Here is a 16,441-nt window from a genome sequence, read left to right as displayed (position 1 = left end):
TTTATTTCTCTACTTTGACTACGTTGAATTATGCGTAAACAGATAAAACTATATTGTATATTTCACAATAAGCTCTACTGCTACAAAAACTTAAGTAAAAATTTGAAAAATTTGAACGCGGTGATCCGAATTTGAGTCGTTATAATATAAGAGAGAAAAATACGCTCTAATAACAATTGAATTACGTCAAATTGAACTGTATGGTCCTATTATCGTTGCACACAAACCAAGAAAATTGAAAGCATACGTACAAATGTCAAAGATTATGTAAGAACAGTAACTTGTAGCTTTTTCTATCAAAACTAGGAAAATAATATACGAAGAGGCTGTATACATATAACCTTTGCCTACCCAAATCAATGAGTTAATTTTTTTTTAATTTATTAAGGCTTTGGCAAAGCCATCAGCCTAAACATGAAGTTTAATTATGTTTCTGTAAATAAGGCCGCCACAAAGAGGATAGGCAATTTGAGGCGGTGTGCTTGGATTGACTCGGGATTCCTTAAAACGGGCCGATACGAGTATTTTAAGATTTAGGTGAGATCTTAGTACTGTTTGTAAAGTGTAAGCGTACGGACGTATACGACAGTTTCCTGCTTATAAAGTGAAGGATTAGTGAGTAGTCGATGATGCTTGAAATATGGTTTGCAGCTATCTGTTCAATGTTACATCGTATGTTAATGTGGAATCTACGTAACCATGATATGGTTGAAGAACTAAATTTCCATTTAAAGCGTGGATTATTATGATATAATTAGTGTTGAGTTTAGTACAAAGACTCTCTAATAGTGTTTTTCAATTGCCATCAATCAAATTTCTAAAAACGTGATATCTGTGTCTTCTATGTCGTAGGTTTCTTTATATTCTATTTATCTTACTAGTTACTTACTCTCCAAACAGTTCTGTTAATGAAATTAGATGGTTATTTATTTCATTTGCGTTAGTATATGTTATTATACAATCGTCTGCATAGAGCACCATTGACTCGTGGATTGCTTTAGGCGCGTCATGCAACAATCTCAAAATACTACCTTGTGGAACTCCATACTAATATTTATATTCCGATTCACTTAATTTAAATGTTTGAATTTCATTATTGTGGCTATTCGTAACGATCATCAATTACCCCAAAGTCTAACGACTTATTTATATTAAATCGAATACAGCATAATGACAGTAAATAAAATCAACGTCTCGGTCGTTTAATGCTGTGCGCTAATTTCCCGGCCGGCTTTTATCTGAAGCACGTCTTCTAAATGTTTCGGCGTCTCGTGCTCACTAATAATTGGAATGCTCGTTAGTCATTTTCGTAATTTGTTTTATGTAATGCTTTACAAACCTACCATTTGACGTGTACGGAAAAATATTGTATACCAAAGTAGATGCTATTTATGACATGGATATCTTTTGAACTTTATCAACTTTTCGTAATCAGTAACCTCGCTGCGCTAACTCCTTTACTAAAGGTAATACTCAAGTTATCATATGGTGCTAATAAGAAATACCTTCTTTTTACAAGAAACTAATTTCACAATTTCAATTGGGTACACACGAAAACAGCAACGAACTCTGTACTATGAATTTAGTGTATAGTTCTATTCAAAGTACATAACTAGAATGAGGTCCAGTGATCTCTATTTTTTGTTAAAACCCCGCACAAGGGAAACCCTGTATCGGTGCCATGGAGACACACATAGACAACCACAAACTACATCTAAACTCACGAGGCAAATAAATGTATTTCTTCCGGCCTGGGAATCAAACCCGGGACCTATGCTTCCAGCATGATATTTATTCGGTCACGGAGGCAGTTAAATTAAATTAAAATAAGTTCTATTAAGCATTTAAGTAACATATTCTTTTACTAATTCATGACTTGCATCAAACTTAGCTATCTCATAAAAATATTCCGTAATTTTTGTTATTAAATAGAACTGTACACTTTGGCACTTGTACCAAAAAAAAAACACATAACGACCTATCTAGAAATTACCTACTGAGAACTCAATTTAAGAAAAAGACCATCATTCCAAATTACATCCAAGAAATATGACCTACCTCGTCAAAAGGGACAATTTAAGGCTATGGACCTAAAATTGTAAAATTACATAAAAATGTAAAAATAAAACATAGAATCTCTAAAGTCTAATATATGACTATTTTATTTCATTAATTTTTATATTCCTCCGTCATTCTGTAAGAATTGTCTCCTCATTAATTTAGTAACCATCGTTATTTTTATTTGCCAATTTGTTTCGAGACCCTGCTTTCTCATTCCCCCAATTTATTTGTTTTGCTAACTTTTAATCATACTTACCTATCATTCTTGTCTTTGTGGCTCTTCAGAGATTTTGTTATGTCCCAATTATTCTTGCGACGCAGTACAACATGATGCTATTTCGATGATGCCTACTTATGACCTAACAATAAATCTTTGCAACTCAAACAGTTCTATATCGAATATTTAATGAAGTGAAAACTAAATGACGCATTTAACAAATTCTCTATAAATCAAACAGACTCTAGAGACTACGTGGGTTTTAAGCAAAGACACTTTTAAGGCAAGTCAAATTAATAGCAAACACGAAACTTGCAATTCTTTCTCAATTGGACGTAGTTAAGCAAAATGGATACAATCCGCAACATTATCAAAAAATGATTTATATGGGAGTTACATGACATCATAAGTTTTGTATATAAAACAAGAGTGAGAAACACTTGTAAACTTTAAACTGCCATATCTCGAAAGTGACTGGATGTGCATGGGTTCCTTTTTGTTTGACTACGTCTAATTGATATTCCTATGTAAGGAAATGTCGAAAATCTTTGTTTTCAATTTTTTACTATCCGGTAGCTATGCATCTGTAAGTGAGTTAGAAGATGCATGAGTTTTCCTTTCTTATAGCTCAAGGGAATACTCAAACTGCGGAGCGAAAAACTTACGCATCAAAATCAATTCAGGTGATCTGTTAAATGAACGAAACAAAGAATTATTTCTTCGTTGTTCGTGAAATACGTATATATCTTCGGTACTTTTTTATATGCATTAATGTGTTATTGGCGTAGTTTATTGATATACCTGCAAAAGGATAAAAGCTAAAACATTGGTCATTTGTAGGTCGATAAAACGCTTAGCCAAGAAGAATACTATTGAAGATTGCGCTATGACTTTTCCTCGTACATCATTCACGTTTTTTATTGCAGTTCTTTAAATTAACTTGTCGAACCTCTTTTGTCGTAACGATATCTAACTTAAAATAAACCGTTTTATGCCCACGAGAATTGCCTCGATGCAACTACAGCGAGAGCGCGTCTCACTCGTAAATGAAATTTAACATTTCCTCCAAATAGCGCCTCAACACGAGTGGCCACATTATCCTATAAGAATGTAAAAGAATTCCCTGAAGTGGTTTCGCGACAGCATGCTAAGCAAGGCAGGCGTTCAAAAGCTCGTTCTATTTGCGTCCAATCATTATGCGCCACCACGCGCCTTTAACTGTGTAACAGTACCCGAGCCGTTTCCGCTTGCCAGCTCAGCCCGCCTCCTTCGAACGCCTCCTTTATTAAAGTCATTTGTAGACAATATTTCCAACAGATTTTTCAGTTGCCTACTAATTTGTATCGTTGGTAATCCAAAGCACGAGCCAAATCTTGGCGTTTTACTAAATAGGCCGCACGCTACAAGGACGGTCTTGTTACAATCCAAAACTTTTGCTTGTTTCTCAATTGCTAAGTCATGTCGTTTCTATCGAAACTATTAAGCGAACTAATCGCCACATCATCCAACGGTACAAGCTTTTTGCTTGTACCGGGAGATCCAATACGGACTCAAGCTTACACAACAGAGATTGTCCAAACAACAGCTTTGCAAACATCTTGTCTAATGTTTCCCCAATATGTTTACCCATGCCTTTCTAATTGCATTGATCAACGTATTGTGTTTTTGTTTACAGATGAACGGTAGTAGTTGTTTATGAGATCGTCTGCCGGGGCGGGTAGCGGGGCGAAATGGGGTACGTGAAGTATGGTGCGTATATCGGATGGACGCTGCTGCTGCTGTGCCCGCTGGCACTCAGCCGCCTCGACGACGACTTCGCGTTTGACAATAGTGAAGAGTTTCAGGTAAATAACATCTTCCAAAATATTCCATGCTCTTATTCATCATGTTCCAGTCCCATTTTATTTCAATGTTTACACATTATTACACAAAATTATATGTACAAACGAAACATGCAATTTGCATATCTATGAACGGAATTTTCTTGCAGGTGGAACTACAGCTGAATCATTCAGAAATAGAAAAAAATGGCCTAAGAAGGTTATGGGGTGTTCCAGACACATCGGCCTACGTGGGACACCTATTCCGTATGGAAATCCCCAAAGAAGCATTCTCCGGACCAGTTAATACTTATAAGGTACACTTTCGTTTCTTATTTGACCTACTTTATGGCATCATCTGTTATTTCAAAGAGTATTTCATTTGATACTTCTGGATGTTTTGATGCAAAGCGATATCCCTGATATTTCCACACTAATGATCCACTATCTATTTTCGTGGCCAATAAGAAGCCGATGACATTCCAAAAGGTTTTATTACATTCGAGTTACGAGCCAGAAACCTTGGGAATTTCTTTTCGACCTGAAACCTTACAAATGTAAGGAAGGGTCTTTAAGTAAAGATATATTAACGTTTGTTGACACTGGAGTTTTCAACTACACTAATATGGATAAAATTTCATCATATCAGTAACACACAAAAGTTATTTGGGAAATAATTAAAAACGTATCTTTATTCTATAAGTATTCGTCATACGGTACTTCAAGTATCCTTAAATACTAGTAATGAATGAATTAAAGCGTTTAAAACCCTATTTAGTCCTAAATACGAGTTTTCTTAAGGGCGCGTTATGTCGTAAAGTTTTGTTTATCGTTGGACGACTGTAGCGTCTAGCCTGTTTCCATATCACGACTATCTGTCGCGACTGTGTCGTGTACCGTTTTGTTATCGTTGAACGATAATCATGCCTACCTGTTCCCACTGAATTGTGATCACAGTTTATCGTTTCACGGCAACCGCCTTGTCGTTTGCAGATATGCGACAACAATAAATAAAACGCGACGACAATAGTAGCTGCGATTAGCTGTCGCCACATTTTCATCGTGACGCTTTATTTATCCTCAGACGACTGTCGTTCTAGCTCTTCCCATTGTTTTGACAGACTATCTTCGTAAAGTAAAAAAGATCGTGAACGACAGTTAATCGTGTTGTACTATATGTGAACAACTTCATTTAAATATACAAGCAACGACACTTTAAACGACTATCTGTCGTCACGACATAATGGAAACGCGCCCTCACACAAACTTTAAATATCCAAAGATTTCTTTTTAAAATTTCACAAACATTCATTCTACACATCTTTTTTAGGTTCGAAGTGAGGATGGCCGACACATCCCTAGCTGGCTAGCAGTGGACTCTAAGCATGGGATCATTAGCGGCATCCCGCAGAAACAAGACTTAGGCGCACATACCTTCACCGTCACTGCCCATGGCCGTACACACGGCCTCACTGCCACTGACTCCTTTACTATTGAGGTCAGTACTCGAATAGCCATATGATACGTATACGTATGTATTAATTGCTATCTACGAGGATTTACGATCGACAAAGACATGCACATGACGGCATCTGGCACGTAGCAACTTTCATAGAACCCTATCGAACTTTGAGCATTTCGTGAAAGAATTTAGTGGGTAACACCACGTGATAATGTAGGAACGACTGAACATTGCACAAAATTTAAATTATTTTGTGAGTTTTTCTAACTTCTTAGTAGAATTTAGGTCAATTATCATCGATTCATCGATATAATAGGAGCAAGAGCCTAGAGGATACATTATCAATCCTTATATACAAGAATCCTGATACAAAAATATGTTTGTACTGAACAATAGAAAAACGATACTTTTTTTTTACCGACTTCCAGAACAAGATTAGGTCTCAAATAGACTGTATTTTTTTCGTGTATATTATGCGATTACTCCGTCATTTGTGAAGCGACTTTGGTGTTTATTTTTTAAAAGAGTACCTCAGTAGTGGCACCATTGAATTTCGAAAAAATATTCCACCTCTAAGGGTGACAAATTAAGGGCTGAATCCGGTTTATTGGCCTTCACCCACTTTCCGTGAACCGATTTCAATAAAACTAGGCAAATAGATGTAATTCCACTAACTTTTGATATCGGTATCGGTTTTTGTTTTATAGATTGTAAAGTTATGTTCAAAAATGTCGTAAATAATTTTTTTTTAATATTACATAACTAAATAGGAAATTTCCTGACTACTGGCACTAACGCGCATACCGTCACGGAACGCTGCCATCTCGTGCTCGTTCCGTCCGCTTGGATTACTTTTCACACATTCAATATAAATAAATACATAACTAAGTAGATACTTGTACCTGTGCTATTTGTAACAATTTGGCGATGATGACAGCTTTAGTGACATATAATTTATAAAGAAAATGCTCTTATGAGATGACATATAGAATTATTTAAAGCGGTAAGCTTATTCCTGGGTGCTTTAAACGGTGGTTATAACAATAGATCGTATGCAGGTCACAGTAGTGTTGAGCTTTCATAATTGGGACTATGGATAGTCAGTAACCTACGTAACAATGTCCAAAGATTATAAAGTTTAATAGCAGTTTATATTTGTTTAGAGCTCTAAGGCTGAGATTTATAAAATGAACTTTGCCTTCGACTAAGCAAAAATTGCGAGTTTAGCAAGATGTTCATACTTACAAAACGAACTTTGTCTATGTTTAAGCAAGAAATTACGAAAGAAACTCAAAGTTTAATTTAATTTCTTACTTAAACTTAGGCAAAGTTCGTTTTCTAAATATGAAAAAATTGCTTAGCTCGCCACTTTTGCTTATTTGAAGTCAAAGTTCGTTTTGTAAATATAGCCTTAAATATTCGCTACCCACTTGCTAAAGACTACCAATAACTTAAAGTGAAGTAAAAAAACAAAATTGTACATTCACAAATTTGAATTATTGTTTTCGATCGCCAAAACAAACGCTACTTTTAATTCAATATGCGTCATAAATATTTGCATGGTTACGAAAACAAAAAGAACTAGAACGTAAAATTTATTTTACGGGAAATATTTATACGAAGTATAATTATTATGGAAGTAATAGAGCTCCTTGTGAAAGATTTCGGCGAGGCAAGTACTGCCACCTTACTTTTTCTGCGGCCCAGCAGTAATGTGGGCATTACTAGGGCATAGATTGAGGCATTAGTTAAGTAACTAATTCAAGGGAATGTCAATGTGTATTAGAACACCTTGTCCTTTATTTATATATCGTTGACTTAGAGTATATACGTCATATATGATTTCTATGTAATATTTCAGAATTTAATTTAAAATATAATAAACACAATAATGTTTGTAGTTTGCATTTTAATTAAATAAATTATATTCTTTCAGATGCTGTATTACTTAGAAATATATTAAACAAGAGGTTTATAAGTTCTGCTTCAACAAAAATCAGTAAAATGTAACTTAGTAAAAATGGATATTTGAAGTTTTCACTCTAAAAAAAGCGACGTGTATATTAATGATTATATTTATATTTATTATGCGAATGATGACAAATAATACTTTTTTACATGGACCTTGTTCTCGTACTTCTTTAAATTCTTGATTTGATTAGTAATCCCAAGTAAAATATTATTTCCAGGTTAAGAAAGCTGAAGATAAGCCATACTCAAAGTACGGGATATGTCACAACAACGAAAACCACCTGGTCCTAGTGATACTGATCGACGTCGCCTTCCAGCAGATAGCTCCGAGGCAGAGGATACGAGCGCTCATGGACCTTGCCAATTTCATGGCGCTTGAAGGGGTGAGGGACTTTGTTCGTAATATTAATAATAATAATTACGCACACACTTATAACCGCACTAGGGAAAACCTTGTATCGCGGGTGCTATGGACATACACATAGCCAACCACAAATTACACCCAGCCTTACGAGAGATATAATATATATAGGCCATACAAATATTTCTCTCAGCCCAGGAATTGAACCCCCGGGTTCTCGAATAGTAATCGTTCGGCCACGGAGGCAGTACTTCTGATCATAGTAGGTAGATTTTATAATTCTGTGGTGCTGGTGAAATTACAGGAACGTAGAACTTGTCAACTTATGTCTCAGGTCGACGGGCGCAAGGACAGTGCCCCTCAGATCTTTATGATTTAAAGCTCTAAGTAGCTGAGTAGGCATGTCGCTTACCAGCAGGCGCACAACTTGTTCGTCCCGTCACTTATTATCTCAAAAAAAAAGTTTAACATTCAAGTCAACAGATATCGCACTTTTGTCTGCACGTGACTATTTTGTAGTTTTGCATTATTCACTTTTAACAATAAACTTCATACCAATTTGTATTCTGTTTTTTACAGGATGAATTCTGGATGGAACCATACAAATCAGATACCTCACAAATCCAAACGATACTCATGAGTGGGCCTGGCACGACACAGCGGAGGCGTGGCGACGCCACTACCGCCATCTATCTTAACGTTAGTATCTTTATACATTAGAGAGAGTATGGAGAAACAAGCTATAATTAAAGAAGTAGTTACTGTACATCGTGCTCATTCTTTTATAACTCCATCCCTGTGGAAGTCAACGAAATACTTTTCGGAAACTTAATTTTCCGTTGTTTCTTATCGTTGATTTATTTATTACACAGTGAAGCGTTGTTATTATTATATTTCTTTCCTAGCAACTATTATGTATTGCTATGTACTAACTAGCTGTAGTATATGTCATCGAAGAACTTCGTAATAAAGTAAATAAGTATTACTTTGAATATCACGTGTTTGCAGGTGGGTTGCGGCGACAAGCTATGGTCCCGCCATAAGGTTCTAGTGGCCGGACTGAGAGAGCAGTCGCGTGATGGCACTCTGGCGCATACGCTGAGATTGTCTGTGCTCGGTTGGAGATTGCTTGCACTCAAACCTGTGCCCAGGCCGAAAAGACAGGTACTTCGACATGAATTTACTTTTATAAACTTATTTATTCCAAATTACTTACTCATTACTGTGGGTCCTTTCGACGAACCACAATTGATAGAAGGAAGAAAAAGGCTTTGCTGGCAGTCTTGATGGCTTCTCTGATGTGTTGTCACGCTACCGTTGCGGACTAGAAGAAGAGCTCCTGTCATGGTAGTCGCGTTGCGGGTCTGGTTTAGAAGAGTTCCTTCTATCACGTGTATTGCGGGTCTAGATTGGAATCGTAGCTTCTGTCGCGTGTAGTCGCGTTGCGAATCTAAATTGGAATCGATGAATCTCCTGTCACGTGTAGTCGCGTTGCGGGTCTAGATTGGAATCGATGAATCTCCTGTCACGTATAGTCGCCTTGCGCGTCTAGATTGAAATCGTAGCTTCTGTCGCGTGTAGTCGCGTTGCGGGTCTAGATTGGAATCGATGAATCTCCTGTTACGTGTAGTCGCGTTACGGGTCTAGATTGTAATCGATGCATCTCCTGTCACGTATAGTCGCCTTGCGGGTCTAGATTGGAATCGATGAATCTCCTGTCACGTATAGTCGCGTTGCGGGTCTAAATTGCAATCGGAAATGGAATGACGCTTCGCGCGCTAAGGGCCATATACCCGTCCCTACTTTTCTTTGTCATGCCACCCGTGCGAAAGAGACGGTGCCGCCGTGCGAGCGGGACGTAACATGAAATCACACTTCACAAAACACATATTTAGACTATATTTATCTAGGACTTTCGTGAAAAACTACTACTAAATTCCTACTCTATAAATGTTAATTGACTCGTATGTACCAACAAACTCGACGCAGTCACAGTTTCAAACTATTTCGTTTGCAAGCTGAGATTGAAGCTAGTCTTGTCACTGGAGGACACGCTCGACATGTGAAACTTACTATCCCACGCATTTGCTTATAGTTTGAAAATGATTGCAAATAAAACAAAAACATAAGAAAAATCACATGTGTCTATTTATAAAATAGACACATGAGAAAACCATTTCATTGCCGAGACTTGTCTAATACCCTATAATTTTGTCGTTTACCTTAGATGGACTTTGCCCATAGCATATTGTTTTTAAAATGTAATTATACCCTTGTCTTTTCTGTGCTGTAAATGTCAATCTTATAAACTCGAAATATATTTTGTACCAGACTTACTGTACTGTACTATGAGTACCAGATCAAGGGAACTTAGCCTTAATTCTACCTGAACCTTACCTGCCTTGTTTTCAAAGTCATGCTGTTACGTAATAATCTATTTGAGGCAAAGAATATAGGTAATATTTAATTTACTACACCTGCACGGACTACGCACAAAACACTGACTGTCAATATATATGTAATTTCCATAACAATCTCAATTATAATTGTTCCAGTCACCACTAGACGAAGGGTCGGGTACATACGAGACTTACGACGGCGATGATGAAGCCGACTATAGCGGGTACGACGACGGTGACGATGAAGATGATTTCGGTCGGGTGGACCTCGAACCCGACGGAATCGAACAAGTGAGTGTGAATAATTGCTATTTCGGTGTTCTATGTTGTCTAGAGAGCTGTATTCAGAGTTATATTTCTTTTTTTTTCTATTAAAAGAAAAAGATTTATTACGTTTATATAAAAAGTTTAATTTTGAAAAAGTAATTTTTGTTTTGATAGTGCTTTATGTGATAGGTAGAGTGTTACAAAAAGAGTAAAACGGACATCGTTGAAGACAGAGCAATAAAAATTTGAAAATATAATTGAATTCCGGTTTAAATTTAGCAATTAAAACATCTCATAGAATACAAAAAAACTCTGAATACGGTTCTTTGCTCCTTCACTGAAATACGGCATAAACCGAAGCTAAAACACAGCAGTACGTGTACTAAACGCTTCACTGCTTCGGTCTGCTGTTTTGATAATATCGATATCAAACATAAAGTCATAATCTCTTCTGTGTCATTCCCTCATGGTTTCTGTCTGTCATCCATTACTTGTTAGTTTGTGCATCATTTATTTGTTTGTTGGAAAATAACTTGGAACATTATTATTCTGTAAATATGTCAGTTGATTTAATGAGGTACTTTCTTTATCGAAGATCTCGAACAGTTGCATCTTTTGTCGGTTTGACACAAGTTACAACTTGTATAATATTTTATTGCTTGAATTTGCGATATCGTACCTCGCTACGATTGTACATTTTTATATAATACTTATTTGTTAACATTATTAAGATGTAAATTTATTATTATTCAATAATGATACTTAAACCACAATACAAAAACAAAAACAGATTATTAGTTATATTTCCAATGAACAAAGTTAGTGGTTCAAATATGAATGCATATGCACCACCACATCAATGTCATGCCATGACCATAGCCATAGAGCATCCATAGGGTCACATATAGCATGGAATGTTGAATGATTACCATTTCCTACGATTTTTCACTTCAACGAATATACATGTCATTATTTTAATCAGTCCTTTCATTGCACGACAAAATGCACACGGGGACAGCTCTTCTAATGTCGGTCAAAGGTATTGATTGCATAGCAGTAGCCAGTTAAAAATGGCACTTGCTAGTGAATAAGGTATTTGACATAAAAAATATTGCATCCACTATTTTGTTATCTCAACTACTTAAGTCGGGACAGGGAAACCCTATTTATTATAGAAGCTTATTGGTTTGTAGCAAATTGTCTGGTGCTATTACGGTTAAGACGTCACAAACAAATATTGCCCTTTTTTCGAATCCTATTGATCAAAATTTTATTTTTGAACGAATTTTGACTCAGTTTTATATTGTGTCTATTTTTTAATGCTAATGAAAACATTTGATTATCGAAAGTTGTCAAATACCCTATTTAATTTTGTCGTCTACCTTGGGAGGACGTTACCTATGATGACATATTGTTTATAAAATGTAATTATTCCCCTATGTCTTCTTTTTTCAATTAAAAACATTTGTTTTGTATTGTAAATCCCTATGTTTGTATTTTGTCATGTATTCATAAACCATACCGCATATACCATACGAAATTATATACCTGGAACTAAATTTTACCTATTGGTAAATAAAACAAAACAACTTCATGTTCATACCGACTCATTTCGTGCAAGAACGTGTCATAGACATCTAAAATCATTCCATAATTACAAAGAAGTCATATCGTCCACAAAACATTATGAGAAATGGTTTTTGATTTTTAACGTGGGCTTTGTCTGTGGTTAATATGATAGTAAAAATACAAAAACTTGGTAAATAAGCTTCTGTAATATAAAAACTATCCGAAGCACTGGCAAAAAGCACTGATGTTATAAATAGCACTTAACCGGATTTCAGTGTATTGTGTGATGGAAACGAAAGGTTACAATGTACATAATTATGCTGTAACTAAGTCGCTGTATTTTGTGTATTTGTATAAAAAAAAACAAGAAATAAACCAAATCGTGCACATCAACACGTATCAAAAAGACCACGTACAAGGCTCACAAGGGTTCGTCCAATGGGTGGCAGTACTAACCATGTGTATGTCGCGGCACGCGCTGCCAGGTGGACCCCCCGCCGGAACCCCTCACCCCCGCCCCCGCCCACCCCCACCGCCACCACCACGGCGAGTCGACCGCCATCGCCAGCGCGACAGACACCAACACCGATTTTCAGACCGACACTACTACCGCTGCTACCACAACCAGTACCTCCACAACAACAACCACTACCACCCTTCCTGTCTTCACCGACACCGAAATCGAATCTACATCTTTTCCTACTCCTCCCCCTACTTTCCCCCCTTCTCCTCCCCCTACTCCTGTCCCTCCTCTTCCCCATACAACTCCGTCTCCCGCGCCCCCGCCGACCGCCTTGCCTACCACCACTGAGGAACCGATCACCGCGGAAGAAACCACTCCTGAGCCCGCCTCTACTAATACGTATACTACGGAGGTTTGTCGTAACCCGCTCAAATGCTTGTGTCCTGTGTGTCTCGTTATCGGTGTGTCGTCTCCAACGGATTCGAATTTACCTCCAGTCCTAGAACGTTTTCAGCACGATGTTAACACATAAAGAACCGACGTTATTATAGGAATACATAAACACCGATACCATGTTTCTAAGACTATTAATGGCAAAATAAAACGGACTATGCACTTTTTTATTATATATACTTGGAAACTTATTACACTGAAACTGGTGATGATCAAATTTGCAAGGCGCAAAACCTTTATCTCTATATAAACTAAGTTGCAGGTTAATTATATTGTTGATTCCTTTACGTTCGGAGACTGCCCACCGATTTCATTGTGTGCCTCGTTGCATGTTTTATTTTTATATTTTGCACGTCTGTTTTTGAATCGCTTTCAATGTTAAGTACGGTTTGTATTATTTAACTTTTTTTTAAATAATGTGTATTTATATAGACATTGCTATAAGTTGTTATATGTCTATTATCTGTTGTAATTAAGTATGAAGTTTAAAAAAATATTTTTGTATGCTCTGTAAGTTTAGATTTGTCTTTAAAACTAATATATCGCACGTTGAAACCAATACCGTCACTAAACGAAAATCACGTTTTTTCAAATTTCGCGCCATGCTACTCGCGTGGCAAAGCTATCTCTAATACGCAAAAGCTTGTGCCATAGGCTTCCTAATTTTAGCTAGATGTCACTAGTGTTAATATTACCTTCGACGCATTACGCCCGTAATCACTTTACCGACGTTAGTTCGATAGTAACGTGGCTGTCAATAATGCTAGTATAGTCCCTATGCGCAAGAGTGTCGCCAAAATAAAAATACTTAGATAATGTCAGTATAACCTTTACAGCAAACTGTTAACGAAATATGTATTTAAAATAGAATTTAATAGTAACATTAAACATATTGAATCGACGCTCAGAACGGTGACCCCGGTTTAGCAACAGAGGATGGTTCGAAACCAGTCAGATCTAAGGAATTGTGTTCGATTTTTGGATCAATAATAATAACAAGCTAGTGGAATATTGTCACAAAAAATATATGACAATCATGGTAGTTAAACATTATTAAATTCAATAAATAAATATCTATCATAAAGTTAATTAACGGAAATGCCGTACTGTATATAACTTCTTTCAATTAAACGCATTTATATTATCATTACTTATTTTCAGAAATTAATCGCCATTTACCGAAAGTAGACTTTTTGATATAGTGACAGTATTGGATTGAACGTCCGGTATGTACTCGTTATGAATAGTTCGAGTGCCTGCGGTTCTTTTTGCCCAATGATGAAATATAGAAATTGCATTTTACTCGAATTCTCCCTAATATTTAGCATGAATACCGTTTGTTTAGCATGATACATTTATTCAAGACAAGTTTATGAAAAAATAGTATAGTAAGTCCCTGTCATATCTCAAGTAAACAAAAAAAAAGGGTACAATGGAATATTTTAATGATACCTTCGTCGATGAGCGTTATTTTCCTGTTAAGCGGTTTCAATTCAGTGTAGTATAATGTTTATGGTGTTTGTATTGACCTACTTGTATTGGTTACAAGTAGGTCAAGAAGTCACACCACCTGTGTCTTTATTTATTTATAATTTGGATTATTGATAGAGTCGAGCCAAACCCTCCTGTCGAGGAAAGTTCCTATGTCGCATACCAAAACCTAAAGCTTCTAGTCAACGTCATCAACAAAACACAAATGTGTAACTCTCAAATTCTCATTCGTCAGGAACACAAAGTACGAATCACACCTTACTCTGAATCCGCGTCGGAATCGAGTAACATTAAGAACTACACTTCTCTACCTGTGAATCCACGTCGTATCGCCGGCCATGGACGGATAGACATCGTGCCGGAGGAAATGCCTGATATGACTACTGAAGCTGAAACGGTATGTCTTAGAATTTAATACAATCTTATGGATTGTTGAAGCTGTTGGAATTTTAGTGTATTGTTGGTTTGAAATTGAAACCTTTATTCCTGATAATAAAAAATGTATAACATGTGCATTGTTGTTAATAAGTATACATTTACATTTCGTGCAAAGCCAAAAATTTAAAATGCAAATAATTTATTTTTTGGTAACCAATTAAATTCAGATAACGAAATGAAAGACCAATGTTACTTGCTAGAATAGGTAGCTCAATTTACAAATTAACAAGATTTCGACCATGAAAATACCACAGCTTCACCGCAACAATAACCTGACATGAACTCACAAGTAGACTAATTTTCATAGTCCACATAGTGTGGACTAACTCTAACCCCGGGGTAGAATAGACGCCTGGTTCACACCCCCATACTTTGAACTAATCTTTTGACGTACAGACAACGTTTACAAAACATTTAGAATTGTTTACAATGACCTTAATATTGTGTAATTATTTGTGTACATGTACAAAGGAACACAACTTTATAATGTTTGGGTATAAGTGTAAATAAATGGATGGTGAAAGTAACTATAGATGAACTGTAGAGATCTTTTTCCAACTTTCTGTGAAATATATCTATCTTTCTTCAATTGCCGTTGTCTATACGTGTATAAATAACCCTTTCACATCACATTGTGTGAGTCGGCATGGCACTTTCAGCAAACGGTTGTAATACGTGCGTCCAACGAATTCCCTATGACGTCACCCGAACCTACCACATCGCCATCCCCCCAACCGACTTCTCAAGAAACGGTGGCTGCGTCGCCAGAGACAACTCCTGTTACGTCACCCACGCCACTGACGTCAACAGCGACCATAACATCGACAGTTCCCGTTATGCTGCCCACGACGCAAACTCCAAGCACTGTGATCACAGAGACCACTGTGGAGGATGTCACGACGCAGGTTTGTTGATTACTTGGCGGCCAGAAAAGTCATCGAGTTCTTCGACTCATCGTAAATTAAATATAATATATTGCAATGCCCTAACAGGGTTCATGTACTTACTGCCACTGTGATATTTTTTAAGATCAATTTACAACATGTATAGCAATAAATAAATAAATATATATTGCATCGAAGACTAGACTGTCTATTTCCGATTAAGAAACAAAAAGTTGTCATATTGTAGCCTAGAACAGGCAGTCTAAAGCATAGGTTCCCAAACTTTTTAGTTCACCGCCCACTTAGGCAAGATAAACAAAATTCAACGCCCCCCTAGGACTCTTCAACGCCCAGTGGCAGGCGATATCCCACTTTGGGAAACTACAGTCTAAAGAGACGTTACAATAACAACTATGTGTAAAATAAAATCTAATAGAAAAAGGTGAAAAATCATCTTTCAAAGTCATGTTTTTATCTTTCTTGATACTTGTGAACAATTACTAGATTGAAAATAAAAAGCTACATTATCTTACTTTTTTGGCCGACCATTTGTAATTCTAAATGTTACACTTGATCACATACTAT

The 16,441-nt window shown here is 36.6% G+C and overlaps 1 protein-coding gene across 3 annotated transcripts in view; it reads left to right on the top strand.

Annotated features, from left to right (window-relative positions):
- The window catches only part of LOC113230693 (dystroglycan), an 80,804-nt gene that overhangs the window by 52,103 nt on the left and 12,260 nt on the right, over positions 1–16,441 (top strand). Inside the window, exons 3-12 of one of the 3 annotated variants that reach the window (XM_026464735.1) lie at positions 3,954–4,122; positions 4,269–4,415; positions 5,429–5,596; positions 7,750–7,914; positions 8,472–8,591; positions 8,901–9,056; positions 10,448–10,582; positions 12,724–13,002; positions 14,770–14,931; positions 15,632–15,877. In XM_026464735.1, the coding sequence (XP_026320520.1) occupies positions 4,009–4,122; positions 4,269–4,415; positions 5,429–5,596; positions 7,750–7,914; positions 8,472–8,591; positions 8,901–9,056; positions 10,448–10,582; positions 12,724–13,002; positions 14,770–14,931; positions 15,632–15,877 (1,692 nt within the window). In that variant the 5' untranslated portion in view covers positions 3,954–4,008. The remainder of the gene's footprint in view (positions 1–3,953; positions 4,123–4,268; positions 4,416–5,428; positions 5,597–7,749; positions 7,915–8,471; positions 8,592–8,900; positions 9,057–10,447; positions 10,583–12,723; positions 13,003–14,769; positions 14,932–15,631; positions 15,878–16,441) is intronic. The other 2 variants (XM_026464737.1, XM_026464736.1) reach the window with 2 other exon arrangements.

This window comes from Hyposmocoma kahamanoa, unplaced genomic scaffold (genome assembly GCF_003589595.1).
Source record: "Hyposmocoma kahamanoa isolate Upper Pololo Valley unplaced genomic scaffold, ASM358959v1 64, whole genome shotgun sequence".
Lineage (NCBI taxonomy): Eukaryota > Metazoa > Arthropoda > Insecta > Lepidoptera > Cosmopterigidae > Hyposmocoma > Hyposmocoma kahamanoa.
Note: the sequence above shows the minus strand (reverse complement) of the source record. Positions and strands in the feature narration are given on the sequence as shown.